At 71.4% G+C, this 14,951-nt stretch overlaps 2 protein-coding genes across 2 annotated transcripts; one reads left to right on the top strand and one right to left on the bottom strand.

Annotated features, from left to right (window-relative positions):
* The first annotated feature begins 914 nt into the window (after nucleotides 1-914).
* Nucleotides 915-10,728, top strand: NCKAP5L (NCK associated protein 5 like). The gene is given in 15 exon segments (XM_056322285.1): nucleotides 915-1,028; nucleotides 4,889-4,930; nucleotides 5,002-5,109; nucleotides 6,116-6,184; nucleotides 6,299-6,337; nucleotides 6,435-6,554; nucleotides 6,662-6,776; nucleotides 7,247-7,284; nucleotides 7,286-7,380; nucleotides 7,382-8,998; nucleotides 9,105-9,258; nucleotides 9,375-9,453; nucleotides 9,560-9,853; nucleotides 10,034-10,173; nucleotides 10,305-10,728. Coding segments are annotated over 13 exon segments (3,099 nt in total). The 5' UTR covers nucleotides 915-1,028; nucleotides 4,889-4,930; nucleotides 5,002-5,007; the 3' UTR covers nucleotides 10,542-10,728.
* Nucleotides 10,729-11,323: 595 nt separating this feature from the next.
* On the bottom strand, nucleotides 11,324-14,936 carry TMBIM6 (transmembrane BAX inhibitor motif containing 6). Its single transcript, XM_056322283.1, has 10 exons — nucleotides 14,825-14,936; nucleotides 12,909-13,012; nucleotides 12,711-12,819; nucleotides 12,498-12,618; nucleotides 12,321-12,369; nucleotides 12,145-12,242; nucleotides 11,958-12,037; nucleotides 11,739-11,839; nucleotides 11,589-11,661; nucleotides 11,324-11,469 (listed from the first exon to the last, which is right to left on the bottom strand). The coding sequence occupies exons 2-10, from the start codon at nucleotides 12,962-12,964 to the stop codon at nucleotides 11,446-11,448; spliced, it is 711 nt and encodes a 236-aa protein (XP_056178258.1). The 5' UTR covers nucleotides 12,965-13,012; nucleotides 14,825-14,936; the 3' UTR covers nucleotides 11,324-11,445.
* Nucleotides 14,937-14,951: the final 15 nt, after the last annotated feature.

The raw sequence follows: 14,951 nt of genomic DNA, 5'->3' as shown, positions 1-14,951 counted from the left end.
GGAATGAGGGGGCTCAGGGCTGTCTTGGGGGGTCTTTGGGGGGGGGGTCTCAGAGCTGCCCTTGGAGGATCTTTGCGGCAGGGGGGGGACACACACGACTCGGAGCTACCCTGGGGGATCTTTGGGGGGGGGGGGCTGTCTCAGAGCTGCCTTTGGGGGGGGGGGGGGGGGGACACACGACCCAGAGCTGCCCTTGGGGGGATCTTTGGGGGGGTCGACACACACGACTCAGAGCTGCCCTTGGGGGATCTTTGCGGGGGGGGGGGACACGACTCAGAACTACCCTGGGGGATCTTTGGGGGGGGGGGTGTCTCAGAGCTGCCCTTGGGGGATCTTTGGGGGTGGGTGGGGGGCTCAGAGCTGCCCTTGGAGGATCTTGGGGGGGGGGGGGGGGGGGGGGGCTCAGGGCTGCCCTATGGTGATGACCACCCCCCCGGGGAGGAGGTGACCCCTCTGCTCCCAAACTGCTGCCGCTGGGACCCCCCCACCCCCCTTTGGGGGTCGCTCCCTTCCTTCTGCCCTTTGCACGAGCCCCCGGGGCTCGGGGTCTTGCGGGGGGGGGGAGGCGGGGGGGGGGGGGGCGCTCACCCCGGGACTGCGGGGTCCTGCTCCCCCGGTGCCGTACCCCCGTGGCCGGGGGGGTGGGGGGCGCCGCGTCTCTTCCGGGCAGCCCCGGGGATGGGGGCGGCGGCACCGGGACCTCCCCCCCCGACACCCCGCTACGGGGGTACGGCACCGGGAGGGGGGGCACCGCGCCCCTCGGGCAGCCCCGGGGATGGCGATGGCGGGAGGCCCCGGGGAAGGGATGCGGCGGCGGCGGCAGCACCGGGACTCCCCCCCCCCATCCCCCGCCGCCCCCGGGCGCGGATTGGCGGCGGCGGGGGCGCAGGGCGGAGCCGGCCCGGTGGAGCCATGACATCACCGCCGCCGCCGCCGGGCCAGCCCCGGCCCCAGCCCCGCTCCCCGTCCCGCTCCCGGTGCCGGTCCCGGCCATGCCGCCCCGCGCCGCCGCCCCGCCGTAGCCCCCGGTGAGTCCGGCCGTGCCGCGGCGGGAGGGGCGGGCGGGGAGCACCGGGGGCGGGCGGGGGGGTGGGGGTGGGGAGGGTCTTCCCGGGGAAGCCGGGCCGCAGCTCGGGGACCCCGCCGAGGAGGAGGTGGGGGGTCCCCGCTGCTGCCGGGCACCGCGACGTGCGGCGGGGAGTGGGGGTGGGGGGAGCCCGGCCGGTCCGTGTGTGTCGCTCCCCCGCCCCCAGCCCCGGTATGGCCCCTGTGCCGCTCCCGGTATGGCCCCGGTGCCCCCCGGTATGGCCCCGGTGCCCCCCGGTTGTGTCCCCTCCATGTCCCCACTGTCCCCGCGCTGTTGTCCCCAGGACATCCCATGTGTCCCCAGCGCATCCCGCTGTGTCCCCCGCTGTCCCCAGTACATCCCAGCTGTCTCCTGCCTGGGCTGTCCCCAACCGTGTCCTGCCTGTCCCTGGTGTCCCCTCCACTGTCCTCCATCCCACCCACCGGTCCCCACTGTCCCCAGTACATCCCAGTTGTCCCCAGTGTATCTCTGCTGTCCCCACTGCATCCTGGCTGTCCCCAGTGTCCCCACTGCATCCTGGCTGTCCCTGGCTTGTCCCTGCTGAGTCCCAGCTGTCCTCGATGTGTCCCTGCTACCCCCAAGGCTGTGTCTCTAGCACATCCCGCCTGTCCCCGGTGTATCCCGCCTGTCCCCAGGGTGTCCTTGCTGTCCCCCTGCATCCCGGCTGTCCCCGAGAGCATCCTCGCTGTCCTGGGCTGCCCCAAGAGCATCCTCGCTGTCCCTGGGCTGTCCCCACTGCCCCCAGCGCGTGCTGCCTGCCCCAAGAGCAGCCCTGCAGGGTTGGGGACACTTGGGGCTGTCACCCCCATGTCCCCAAGCTCGGGGTGGGGACCCTGGCGTGGGGCAGGCCAAGGCCGGCTCATTGTGGGACCGTGGCCGGGGTGGGGGGGGACCGTTCCCTGCCGCGCTGGCACGTCCACAGCCACACGCTTTGGGCACGTGCCGTGTCCCCACGGGGCCTGGGGCAGCGGGTGCAAGTGACCGAGGGGGGGGGGGGGGAACAACACCAGGGAGGGGGACACGAGCTCTAGGGTGGCCTTGGCTCCGCTGCAGCTGTGTCCCCCTCCCCACAGGGACCTTTGGGGCATGTGCCGCGTCCCCACGGGGCCTGGGGCAGTGGGTGCAAGTGACGGGGCGGGGGGTGGGGTGGGGACACAAGCTCTGGGGTGGCCTTGGCTCTGCTGCAGCTGTGTCCCCCTCCCCACAGGGACCCTCGCGTTGCCCCTGTGGGGCCCCGGGCTGGGGGAGGGGACGGCTGCGCCGTCCATCTGTCAGGGCCCCCCCTCACTGTCCCCCGCCGGGGGGGCTTGGGGGGGCTGTGGGCTGCTCTTCCCCTCCAGACGGAGCCTCACTTCCCCCCCGTGACGCAGCCGGAGCCACTGGCCCCACGGCCGCTTCCTGCACGGGGGGCAGCGCCGGGGGGGCCCACGGGCCCCACGGGGACCCTCCTGCCTTTGCTGCCAGCCCCGGGGCCGGGGGGGGGGGGGCTGCAGGGGGCTGGGGACAGCACGCACGAGGGCCGGCCACGTGTGCCAGCGGTGCTGGCCGTGGGGCTAGTGGGGTGCTGGGGTATGTGGCCAAGGTCACAGCACCCGTCGGGTTGGGGACGGCTGGCTGGGGGCTTGGTGGGGGGGTGGGGGGCAGCCCACAGCCCCCCTCGGTGCTGCCGCGGTGCTGAGCAGGGCTGTAGGCCCCGGGGCTCCGGTTATTTTTGCCGCTCTCGTTGCGTTGGGTGGGAGAAGGCGGCAGAGTTTGCTCCGGGGCCGTCCGGTGGTCCCCAGCCCTCCCACCCCACGGCGCAGCCGTGTGGGGTCCCTGGAGGGGACGGGGCTGTTGTTTCCAGTGACCCCCCCCACGGCCTCCCCTGCCTCCATCACCCCCAGACCCCCGTGTTGTCCCCTCCGGGGTGCCGGACCCCCTGGCAGGGGTGCTGGGCAGGTCTGGGTGAGCCAGGGCCACGTGGCCCCACGTGGACCCCAACCCCTCGTGGGGTGCAGGATGGGGACCGCGGCCTGTGGCCTCGGCGCGGCTCCGTGCCTGGAGCCCCGGGGGGGCTCCCCGAAGGGTGCCCGAGCTCCGGGGGGTCCCTTTCCAAAGGGTGCTGGGTGCCCCCAGGGGGGTCCCTCTCCGTGGGGTGCCCCGGTGCCACGTGGGGATGCCCGCTGCTTCCTCTGCCGGGATGCCCGGTGTCCCGCTGCCGGCTCTCCCGGGGGTCCCCGGTGCCCCGGACCCCCCTTCGCTCCGTGCCGGCTTCCCGGTGCTGCTTGCCCGGGGTTGGCGCTGGCGGAGCCGCGCACCGGGGGCGGTGGCGGCCCCGGCTCCTCCCCGGTGGCGGCGGGAAGGCGGAGCCGGGCCGCCGCCGCCTCCCAACAATAGCGCGGCCGGGCCGGGCCGGGATGAAGCCGCCGCCGCCGCCGGGACCGGCCCCGGGGCCGCTCTGAACGGGGACGGGCGACGCCACCGGGAGCCCTGGGCGTGAGTGCGCGGGGTCGGTGCGCGGGGCCGGCCCCGGTTCCGGTGCGCACGGGGCGACCGGTGCGGGGAGGCACCGGCACCGGTGGCGGGGGGAGCCCCGGGGGAAGCGGGGGGTGCGGCACCGGGGAAGCGCTGGGGGGGCCTGTCTACACCCCGGGGGTGCTGTGCGCCGGGTGCTGTGCGTCCCGGTGCCCCGGGGCTGGGGGTGCTGTGCATCCCGGGGCTGAGGCCGGTACGTGGGGATTTGTACGGTCCGGTGCCCCGGTGCTCGTGCCAGGGGTGCTGGGCATCCCGGTGCCCCAGTGTTGGTGCTGGGGGTCCCAATACTCTGCTGCTGGGGATGCGGTGTATCCCAGTGCTCACGGGTTGGTGCCAGGGGTGCTGGGCCTACTGGTGCCCCGGTGCTGGGGGTGCTGGGCATCCCGGTGCCCCAGTGCTGGGGGTGCTGTGGGTCCCAATACTCTGCTGCTGGGGATGCGGTGTATCCCAGTGCCCAGGGGTGCTGTGCATACTGGTGCCTCAGTGCTGGGGGTGCTGGGCATCCCGGTGCCCTGCTGCTGGGGGTGCTGGGCATCCCAGTGTCCCAGTGTTGGTGCTGGGGGTGCTGTGGGTCCCAATACTCTGGTGCTGGGGATGCGGTATATCCCAGTGCCCAGGGCTGCTGTGCATACTGGTGCCCCAGTGCTGGGGGTGCTGGGCATCCCGGTGCCCCAGTGTTGGTGCTGGGGGTGCTGTGGGTCCCAATACTCTGGTGCTGGGGATGTGGTGTATCCCAGTGCCCAGGGCTGCTGTGCATACTGGTGCCCCAGTGCTGGGGGTGCTGTGGGTCCCAATACTCTGGTGCTGGGGATGCGGTATATCCCAGTGCCCAGGGCTGCTGTGCATACTGGTGCCCCAGTGCTGGGGGTGCTGTGGGTCCCAATACTCTGCTACTGGGGATGCGGTATATCCCAGTGCCCAGGGCTGCTGTGCATACTGGTGCCCCAGTGCTGGGGGTGCTGGGCATCCCGGTGCCCCAGTGCTGGGGGTGCTGTGGGTCCCAATACTCTGGTGCTGGGGATGTGGTGTATCCCAGTGCCCAGGGGTGCTGTGCATACTGGTGCCCCAGTGCTGGGGGTGCTGGGCATCCCATTGCCCTGCTGCTGGGGGTGCTGTGCCTGCCAGTGCCCCGGTGCTGGGGGTGCTGGGCTCCCCCCACCCCCCGCGAAGGGACGGGGTGGCTGGGCTGCACGAGGGGTCCCTGGGGCTCCGGGTACCAGCGGGGTTGGGGACCTCGGGGCTCCCCTGAGGCTCCATCCCCCTTCTCAGCCCCGTTCTCCCCAACAGGTGACACCGCGTCAGGCCGGGGCTGGGGGCGTCCTGCAGGAGGTACGAGGGAACAGGGGGGCCAGGGGCCAGGGGCCAGTGGGGACCCCGGCCTGACGTGTGTCCCCCCGCAGCCAGCGATGTCGGAGAGCGTGGCCGAGGTGCCGGGAGATGGGAGCCCCGCGGTGCTGGGCGAGACGGGCACCAGCCACGAGCTGCTGCAGCGGCTGCGGGAGCTGGAGGTACGATGTGGGCCAGGAGTCGTGGCCACCGAGAGCCAGGGCCACCGGGCAGCCGTGGCTGGTGCCACTGGGCCACTGTGGCCACCAGAAACTAGAGCCACCAGGCAGCCGTGGCCATTGCCTTCAGGCAGCTGTGGCCACTGCCATGGGGTACCTGTGGCTACTGCCACCATGCAGCCGTGGCCACTGTGAGTCTGTGGCCAGCGTCACCGTGCAGCAATGGCCACCGTGAATCTGTGGCTGGTGCCACCAGGAAACCGTGGCCGCTGTGAGTCTGTGGCTGGTGCCACCAGCCTTCAGGTGGCTGTGGCCACCGCCACCGTGCAGCCGTGGCCACTGTGAATCTGTGGCCGGTGTCACCGTGCAGCCGTGGCCACCGTGAATCTGTGGCTGGTGTCACCAGCCAGCTGTGGCCATTGCCTTCAGGCACCTTGTGGCCACTGCCACTTTGTAGCCGTGGCCACCGTGAATCTGTGGCCGGTGTCACCATGCAGCCATGGCCACTGTGAGTCTGTGGCTGGTGCCACCAGGAAACTGTGGCTACTGTGAGTCTGTGGCTGGTGCCACCAGCCAGCTGTGGCTATTGCCTTTAGGTGGCTGTGGCCACCACCACCGTGCAGCCGTGGCCACCGTGAATCTGTGGCCGGTGTCACCGTGCAGCCATGGCCACTGTGAATCTGTGGCTGGTGCCACCAGGAAACTGTGGCCACTGTGAGTCTGTGGCTGTGGCCACCAGGAAACTGTGGCCACTGTGAGTCTGTGGCTGGTGCCACCAGGCAGCCGCGGCCATTGCCACCGTGCAGCCGGTGCTGCGGAGCTGCAGCCCAGACGCCACGGTGAAGGGCAGCACCTTCCTGCTTTCCATGGCCCTTGTGTGCCACCGCTCCTGGGGCAACCCTGTCCCTCCGTGAGTGGCCACCAGGCAGAGGAGGGGTCCTCTTGGTGCCATGGCGGGGGGGTGTCCACGTGCCAGGGCCCCCCAACCACATCCCCCCTCTGTTCCCAGGCGGAGAACTCAGCCCTGGCCCAGGCCAATGAGAACCAGCGGGAGACCTACGAGCGCTGCCTGGACGAGGTAGTGGGGGGGGAGGGGGGACACAGGACACGTGTGCACACGCGTGTGCCAGGGCACGAGGCTGCCTGTGCCCTCGCACCCCCCCAAGCCCCTCCCCCCCCTTCTCCTCCCCAGGTTGCCAACCATGTGGTGCAGGCGCTGCTCAACCAGAAGGTGGGTGTTGGGGGGGCTGGGGGAGCGCTGGGCGGTTGGGGGGAGGGGGGGGGTCCTGGCTGATGCCCCCCCCCCCCCCCCATCCCGCTGCGGCCAGGACCTGCGCGAGGAGTGCATCAAGCTGAAGAAACGGGTCTTCGACCTGGAGCGCCAGAACCAGGCGCTGAGCGACCTCTTCCAGCAGAAGCTGCAGCTCTCGGCCGGATCCTTACCCCAGGTGCAGCATCCCAGTGCCCCGCTGTCTGGTGGGGGTGTGTGTGTCATGGGCCAGACCTCCCCCCTCCCCCCCCCAAAGCTTAACCTGGCGTCTCCCCCCTTCTCCAGCTGCCGCTGCACCCGGTGCCGGTGCCCCCCAACGCCCCAGCCAGCCCCCCGCTGGGCTCTGCCGAGCAGCCGCCCCCCCCCGCTGCCCCCCAGCTGCTGCATCCCGCTGCCAGAGGTGGGTACTGGTGTCCCCCCCACCCCCCTCCTCCGTCCCTGGATCCCCCTCTCTGGGCTGTGGCATCCCCCTCCCCATACTCGTGCCATCACCTTTCCCAAGCGGGTGGTGTCCCCAAGCCTGTGGTACCCCCCTTGCCGGGCCCGTGGCGTCCCCTCCTCTGTCCCCATCCCCGCCCCCCGCCCCAGGTCCGTTGTGCCCCCCACCCTGAGCCCCCTACCATCGCCCTTTCCAAGCCTGTCTGCCCACGGTGTCCCTGTCCCTGAGGTGCCCACCTCTCCGTGACGGTGGCCTTGACCTCTCAGAGCCCCTCTCCCCCAACCCCTCTGCCCCCAGCATCCTCCTCCCCAAGTCCATTGTGTTCCCAGCCCTGTCCCCCCCCTCCCCTCTTGGTGTCCCCAGGGTACCCCCAGCCCCAGCACGGTGCCGTGGGGCTCAGCCCGTGGGGTGACGGTGCCTGGACCCCACAGGTGCTCCCAGCGGTGCCATCGGGCAGCCCCGGGCTCAGCCCCGGCGCCCCCCCCCTGGACGCCCTCTCCCCTTTCTTCAAGAAAAAAGCCCAAATCCTGGAGGTTCTGCGCAAGCTGGAGGAGACGGACCCGCTGCTGGGACCCCCCCCAGCCTCCCCCGGCTCCCCCGAGCCCTGCGCTGCCCCAGGCTGGCCCCCCTGCCCGCTGCGGGCACCGGGGGCTGCCGGGGGGGTGGCGGGGGGCTGAGGGCAGCCCCTGTTCCTCGCCGGAGGAGGCTGCACCGCCGCGGGGGGCCCTGCTCAGCGCCTTGGCCGAGCGGCTGCTGCGGGGTGACGGGGGGGGGTGCTGCCGGCGCAATGGCGAAGCTCCAGGGGGACCCCCCCGGCAGCGGCACGGGGAGCACCCTGCGTTCCTGGGGCTCTACCCCCCAGGTGAGGAGAGCCCCGAGGGGAGCTTCGCCCCGCTCTCCCCTGGCGGGGGGGGCAACCCTTTGCCCTCCCCTCCCAAGGTGCTCAAGCTGCCTCCCCCCCCCGGGGGGCTGCGCCTCAGCCCTCAGCTCGCCCACCCCTCCAAGATCCCGTGCCGCAGCGGCAACCCCGAGGCTTCGCCGGCGCTCAGCCGCCGGCCTTCCCCTGATGCCCCCCTGGAGCCCAGCTCCCCCGAGCCCCCCGCCTTCCCCCCTCCTTGCACCTACGAGGCGGCCGAGCAGCCCCCCAGGCCGCCAGGACCCCCGGCCGGTGGGGAGCGGGCAGCCGCCTCCCCCCCTAGCACCCGCCGTGGCACAGGGGGCTCAGCCCCCTCTCGCCGCCCCAGCAAGAAGCCCTCCGAGCCGGGCTACTTGCCCTTCAAGGAGCGCCTGGCTGCCCTGGGCAAGCTGCGGGGGGCTGAGGGCCGTGAGACCCCCGGGCCGGGCCGGCCCGAGCGGGGCCACGGCGCTGAGCTGCGCCCCCCACCCCGGGGGGGGTTGGGGGGCAGCCTGAAGCACCCCGAGCCGGCGCATGGCGGGGAGCCCCTGGCCCGGTGCTACTCTTCAGGCTCCATGGGCGAGCCCGGGAAGGTGGGGGGCAAGGGGCGCCCCGCCGGTGGCAGGACCCCCCCGCGGGCTCCCCCGGCGCCCCCCGCCAAGGCCACCCGCAGCCCCCACGGCAGCCCCACCAAGCTGCCCACCAAGGCGGGCACCGGCAAAAGCGGGACGCCGCGGGGCGAGGAGCCGCCCGGTGCCAAGGCGGTGGGGGTCCCCCACAAAACGCCGCCGGCTCCTGAACCCCCCCCCGCTACGGGACCACCGGCGGGGGCCACCGGGCACTCGGCCATCGAGGAGAAGGTGATGAAGGGCATCGAGGAGAACGTGCTGCGGCTGCAGGGGCAGGAGCGGGCGCCGGCGGGCGAAGCCAAGGGGAAGGCGGCCGGTGGCTTGGCCAGTTGGTTCGGGCTCCGGCGCAGCAAGTTACCGGCTCTGAACCGTCGCGGTGACGGGGGTCGGGGTCGGGAATGGGCCGGGACACCGGCTCCCCTCCGACGGGAGGTCAAATTGGCCGCTCGGAAGTTGGAAGCCGAAAGCCTCAACATCTCGAAGCTGATGGAGAAGGCGGAAGATCTGCGGAAGGTGCTGCGGGAGGAGCACGCCTTCCTGCAAGGGCTGGCGCTGGAGAAGGGGCGCCCGCGTGGACCCCCCCCCCGCGGCCCCGGCCACCTCCCGGTGATGTACCAGGAGGTGACGGCCGAGACCTTCATGCAGCAGCTGCTTGACAGGTCAGTGGACCCCCCCCCGCCCCCCCATCCCCCAAAACCAACCCTGGGTCCCCTTTATGGGGGAGGGTGGTAGGTGCCCCCCTGCCCGACGCCGCGTTGCCCCCAGGGTGGACGGGAAGGACGTGCCCTACGAGAGCCGCCTGGAGCACAAGCGGGAGCTGTGTGACCTCCGGCGGGTCCCCCCCGACGCCAAAGACCCCCGGCTCTGCCGCTCGCCCCGCAACGGCATCGTGGGGCATCTGCGGGAGCCCCCCGATAAGGTCAGGACGCCCCTTTTCACCGCCACTGGCTCCGAGCCCCACGCCGGGGGGTGTGTGTGTGGGGGGGGATTGGGTGGCCGCTCACCCTCTGACCCCCCCCACCCTCCCTCCACCAGGTGCCAGATGTGGGGCTCCGGGATGAGCTGCCATCAGACGAGAGCTTGTCCGAGTCGGGGACATCGCAGCACTTTGCCGGTAAGGGGGTGTCGGGGGGGGGGTGTCAGGGGGGGAATATGGTGGAGATGGGGGCACCGGGGTGGCCCCCCTCTCCCGGCACTGACGCCTCTCCTTGTGCTGGCAGCCTGCGGGTCACTGACGCGAACGCTGGACAGTGGGATCGGGACCTTCCCGCCCCCTGACTACGGGGGGGTCCCCGCCAAGAGCACCCCCAAACCACGGGGCCGTCCCGAGCCGCTAGCCGGTGCCATGCCGGCACGGCCGCCGGTCATCACCAAAGTGCCGCGCAAGGCCCGGACGCTGGAGCGAGAGGTGCCCAGCGCAGAGGAGCTGCTGGTGGCCGGCAAACACCGGAGCACCCCGGCGTGCCACCCCCCGCCCCCCCCCGGCCCGCATGGCCACTGCACTGGTCCCCAAGGTCAGTGACCCATCGTGCGGGGGGCACGCGGAGCCCCCCGCTGATGGTGCTGGGTGTGCACCGATGCTCGTGCAAGGTGCAACGCGGGGGCTCAGCACCCTGGCGGGGAGATGGGGGTCATGGGTGGGGGGGCTGCAGGTCAGCACTGACACCCCCCCCCCGCCCCATTTTCCCCCGCAGATGCTGGCGATGATGGTGGGAAGCCGCGGCGTGTCCAGCAGAGCAAGAACTGGACCTTCCCCAACGCCAAAGCCTGCGGTGCTGCCGACCCCTTCCTCTGCCCCCCCGGGGGGCTGGAGGGGCTGCACCGCCCCGCACTGGTAAGGGGGGCTGGGGTGGGGTGGGGGGGCTGTGGGACCACCCCACCAGCCCCGGGGTGTAATTAGTGTTGGTGGGGAGCCGGGGCGGGGGGCACAGCAAGGTCCCCCCTCACCACGCTGTCCCCCCCCAGGCGCCCGTGTGCAGCCCGGCAGGGCGTCGAGGGGCGTCCCCAGAGGCCCCCCCCCCACTGCCCCCCGCCCTGAGCGCCAGCAGCAGCCGGACCCCCAGCGCCTCGGACATGGGGGACGAGGGCAGCACGGAGGCGCGGTCGCGGGATGGGGGGCACGGCCCCCCAGGGCTGGAGCACTCCGAGTCCCTCAGCGACTCGCTCTACGACAGCCTCTCCTCCTGCGGCAGCCAGGGCTGAGCCCCCCCGGCTGTGCCCTCCTACGTCTTCCGCCCCCCCCCCCCCCCATCCCCCTGCTCCCTGCTCCCAGTCTGGGGGTGCTACCCGGGTTGGGGGGGATCCCAGTGCCCTGTGTCCGTCCCCCCCCGCCCCGTGTCCAGCTCTCTCTGATGGTGCTATCGCAGTGTACAGCCCCCGCCGCCGGGTTTTTATTTCAATAAAGCCACCCTCCCCCCGTTTATTTATATATGTTGTTGTGCAGCCGCTGTCATCTCTGCGTCGGCCGCATCCTGCCCGCGGGAGGGAGGGAGGGAGGGAGGGAGGGAGGGGGCTGAGAGGTTCAAGTCTGAGCGTTTTATTGAATCGTCCCGGTGTACAAAGAGAGGCGACGGTGGGATTGGGAGAGCTCGGAATCAAAACACATCGTCCCCGCGGCCCCACCGGACGGCTCACCCAACAGATCGTTTTCTTTTTCCTGTTGTATTTCTTGGCACTGGTGCTAAAGGAGAGGCTCCTCCGTTGAGTTTGGCTTCAGGGGGGTCCTGCTGCCCCCCCAACCCCAGCCCCGGGCTCGCATGGGGGGGCCCACGGCTGCCCAGGTTGGGGGGATAGCGCCCCAGTTGCCCGGGGAGAAACCCCTGGAGAAAGCTCCCGTGTCGGCGCTAACCCCGAGGGACCACGGGCTCTGGGGGGGGAGCGGGCCGGAGGGAGGGGGGAGCCAAACTCCAGCAGGATCCGCAAATTGGCCGGTTTCTAATCAAAGAAAAGCTGAACGAGAGGAAAAACCCACAAGGTGCAAAAGCTTCTGGGCTGCTTTTCATCAGCAGCAAAGCGCAACCCCTTTAATGAATCAGAGAAGGGACTGGGGGGACCGGGTGGGGATGGGGACAGGATGGGGACAGCTCCAGCTCGGCCTGGAGCTGCTTCACTTCTTCTCCTTCTTCTTGTTCTGCAAGAGGAGAAGTGGCCGGTCACTGCCGAGTCTGTGGCCCCTGTCCCCCTCCCCCGGCCAGGCTCCCAGGGGCAGGTTTGTCCTCCCCCAGCCACACCCGGGGGACCGTCACCCACCTCGGTCATGCCCAGGATCATGAGGAGCTTCCGGAAGATGTTGACAAAGTCGAGGAAAAGATCAACGCAGTGCCTGTGGGGATGGAGGGACGCGCTCAGGGGGGGCTGTCCCCACTCTATCCCACCCCTCCCCCCATCCCCAGCACCCACCAGATGTAATCCTTGTCCCCGCTCTCCGCCTTCTCGATGATGAGCTGCGTGTCGAAGAGCACGAAGCCGCACATGACCATCAGCCCCAGGTAGAGGTTGGCCTGCGGGAGGGAAGAGGGGGTGTTAGATGGGGACAGTGCCGTGCTGGTGTCACCCACCGGTGTCACCGGTGTCTGTCCGTCCTCCATGGGGTCTTGGCAGACAGGGGGGGGGCCTCACCGTGAAGAGCCAAGTGGATCCCATGAAGGTGTTAACCATGGAGGAGAGAAGCATCAGGGTGAGGCCGGAGAGCAGGAAACCTGCGGAGAGCGGGCAGGGAGTGAGGCCTGGCCCTGGCCCCCCATGGGGGTGTCCCCCGCCCCCCCCCCCCCGAGCTCCTGTGACCCCCCCCCTCAGCCCCTCTCACCTCCCAGGTAGAGGAAGCTGCGGCGCTGGGCGTACAGGGCGCTCAGCGAGAAGCAGGCGAAGATGGTGGCCGTGCCCAGGAAGGCGGTGGGGATGATGCTAGGAGAGAGGAGAGGGGGTGAAGGGGGCCTGGGGGGCAGTGGGGGGCAACTGGGGGGCGGTGGGAAATGCTCCTACCTGGGGTTGATGGAGATGCACATTTGCAGGAGAGGCCCCAGGTTGATGCCTGGAGGGACAAAGCAGGGTGTCACCGGAGCCATTTCAGAGCCAGTCGGTGCCGTCGGGGCCCTCGTCACCCCCTTCCCGGGGCTCGGGGTCCCACGGGACACCGGAGGGTCCCCAGTGCCCACCTACCCGTCAGGAAGGCGAAGCCAGCCAGCATCCCCAGCCTCTTCTGCTCTGTCTCCCGGCTGTGCGGGGTGGCCGTGAGCCAGACCATCAGCGCCAGGGCACCCAGCCCGGTCAGGAGGCTGAACTGTGGGGCGAGAGGCAGGTGGGGGCCTGGCACCGCCTCACCGGGGCGGCGCGGGCACGGGGTCCACCCGTGACCCCCCAGAGGCTCCTCACCTGGAAGAGGTGGGTCACCACGTTGATGTAGGCCCCCGCGGCCGCAACGAACATGCAGAGGGCAAAGCTGGCATAGACCCTCTTCAGGTGCTCCTGGGTGGAGGCTGAGCTGTGGGCGAAGGGGGGGACGGTGAGGCTGGCAGGAGGGGCTGCTGCAGCCCCCAGAGCCCCCCCCCCCCCCCCGAGAGCGTTACTCACATGTGGGAAAACTTGAAGAGGGCATCAAAGTTGATGTTTCGGTCAAAGACGTTCATGGTGCCGGGCTGGGAGTGGGCCCACCGGCCGCTTTGCAGAGGTGCAAGCTGCGGGAAGGGGAAGCGGGTCAAGGCGCTGCAGGAGCCCTCCCGTACTCCCAAAACTCCCACCACGCAGTTGAGGAGCTCAGTGGGAGCCAAGGACCTGCCCGTCCCAGGCAGAGCGAGCGGCAGGAGCTGTAAGCTGCTTGGGATCTGCTGCGCTCTGTGCCAACCGGGCTCCAGAGCCTTTCTTGCCCAGCTGGTGCAAGTGTTGCGGGCTGTTGCGAGACCGGGGTTGTCCCCGGGGACAACCCGACCCCACGGGAGGGCTGCCGGCAGCTGGAAAGCATCTTTGTGCCAGGCTACTATTAGTACCCGTAATGACGTCCCCAGAGGAGGCTCTGGCAGCGTGAGGCTCCCTGCGAAGCCTCCTCCTCTTCCTCGCCCCTTCCTGCTCTGGCCTCTCTGCCACCCCTGGTCCGGCCGGCTCCACCGGTGATTTTTATCCTGGCACCTGCGCGAGCCCAACCAGCCCAGCAAGTGGCACGAGCCGCCTGTCCCCCAGGGGCAGAGGGGATCGACCAAGCTGGAGCAGACACGGCCCGAGGGGCCACAGGCCGTGGGGCTGTCAACCGGCCGCCCCGGAGGAGGGGAGGGCCTGGGGTCTCCTGCCACACCCGCACAGACCCCTGCGCCCACTGCCCTTGTCCAGGGCTGCGCTGGATTCGCCCCAGTGAGAAATCGGTTGTCACTGGGCTGGTGCCACCACACCAGTGGGGACCTGCTGGTGCCAGAAGCAGAGGCCGCTGCCCCACAGCCCTACCGGGGGTTTGCGCAAGGTAATGGGGAAGCTGCCTCTGCGCAGGGTGTGGTGGTGGCAGAGGTGTGTGACAGCCTCCTCCCGCCCCGGCGGGTGGCTGTGACAGCGAGTTTCATCAGGCAGGGCCTGCCCTCCCTGCGGGGACGGCAGGTGGGTCCCAGCTCCTGGGACGGCAGCAGCAGCCGGGTGTCCCGCGCCAGCAGCCCTTCCCGAGGGACTGAGCTGGGGCTGGAGCCGTTTCAGTTTCGCTGGTGACTTCCCCGGGCGGTGGCCCTCGGGTGGCTGCTGGGCGCTGCTGTCAATGGGTAACCGGCACCATCGCTGCTGGGCGACCTTTACCCACCGGTGCCTACAGCCGGCCCCGGTGCTGCCCTGGGCCCACCAGCCACTGCCCTCATCCCCCGGGGGCACCTCCAGGGGCCCCCCACCGGATCCCCCCTGCTGCAGCCCCCGGGAACCAGCCGGAGGCCCCACGGGGAAGCGGACCCGTGTGTACCCCCACCCCGGCAGCGAGGCCCTTGGGACGGGGGGCAGGAGCTGCCCAGGCCAGGCCAGGCCCCCCCCGGGGCAAGGCCTGACGGGGGGGGGGGAAGCAGCCGTCGGGTCCCCCCGGGGTGAAGACTGCTAGGCGGGCAGCGGCCGTTGGCCCCCCCGCCGGGGTGAGGCCTGCGCGGAGGGGGGGGAGCAGCCATCGGGCCCCCCCAGCGGACCTACTCGAGGCGGGGAGCAGCCGTCAGGCCCCCCCGGGGTGAGGCCTGCTCGGGGGGGGGAGGCGCACCCGTCGGGCCCCACCGGGGTAAGGCCTGCTCTGGGGGGGGGGGAGGCGCACTCGTCGGGCCCCCCCGGGGTGAGGCCTGCTTGCGGGGGGGAGCAGCCATCGGGCCCCCCCGGGGGCGAGGCCTGCTCGGAGGAAGGGGAGCAGCCTTCCGCCCCCCCCGGGTGAGGCCTGGTGGGGGCTACCCAGGGCTAGAAGCCCCCGCAACGTGGCCCTGGGGGCGGCGGGGACCCCCGAGGCCGGACCGGGCCCCCCCCGCCGCCGCGGTCCCGTCAGCCCTCACCTGCGCGGCGCTCCGCCGTCCGTGCCAGGCCTCGAACGGTCCCCACTCGCGCCACGCCCCCAGCCCTCATTGGCCAGCGCGCCACAATGTCCCGCCCCCCCGCCTCATCCTACTGGCCCACCTCCAC

Source organism: Falco biarmicus, chromosome 19, assembly GCF_023638135.1.
Source record: "Falco biarmicus isolate bFalBia1 chromosome 19, bFalBia1.pri, whole genome shotgun sequence".
Lineage (NCBI taxonomy): Eukaryota > Metazoa > Chordata > Aves > Falconiformes > Falconidae > Falco > Falco biarmicus.
The sequence above is the reverse complement of the archived record's forward strand: the minus strand, read 5'-3'. Positions and strand labels throughout refer to the sequence as shown.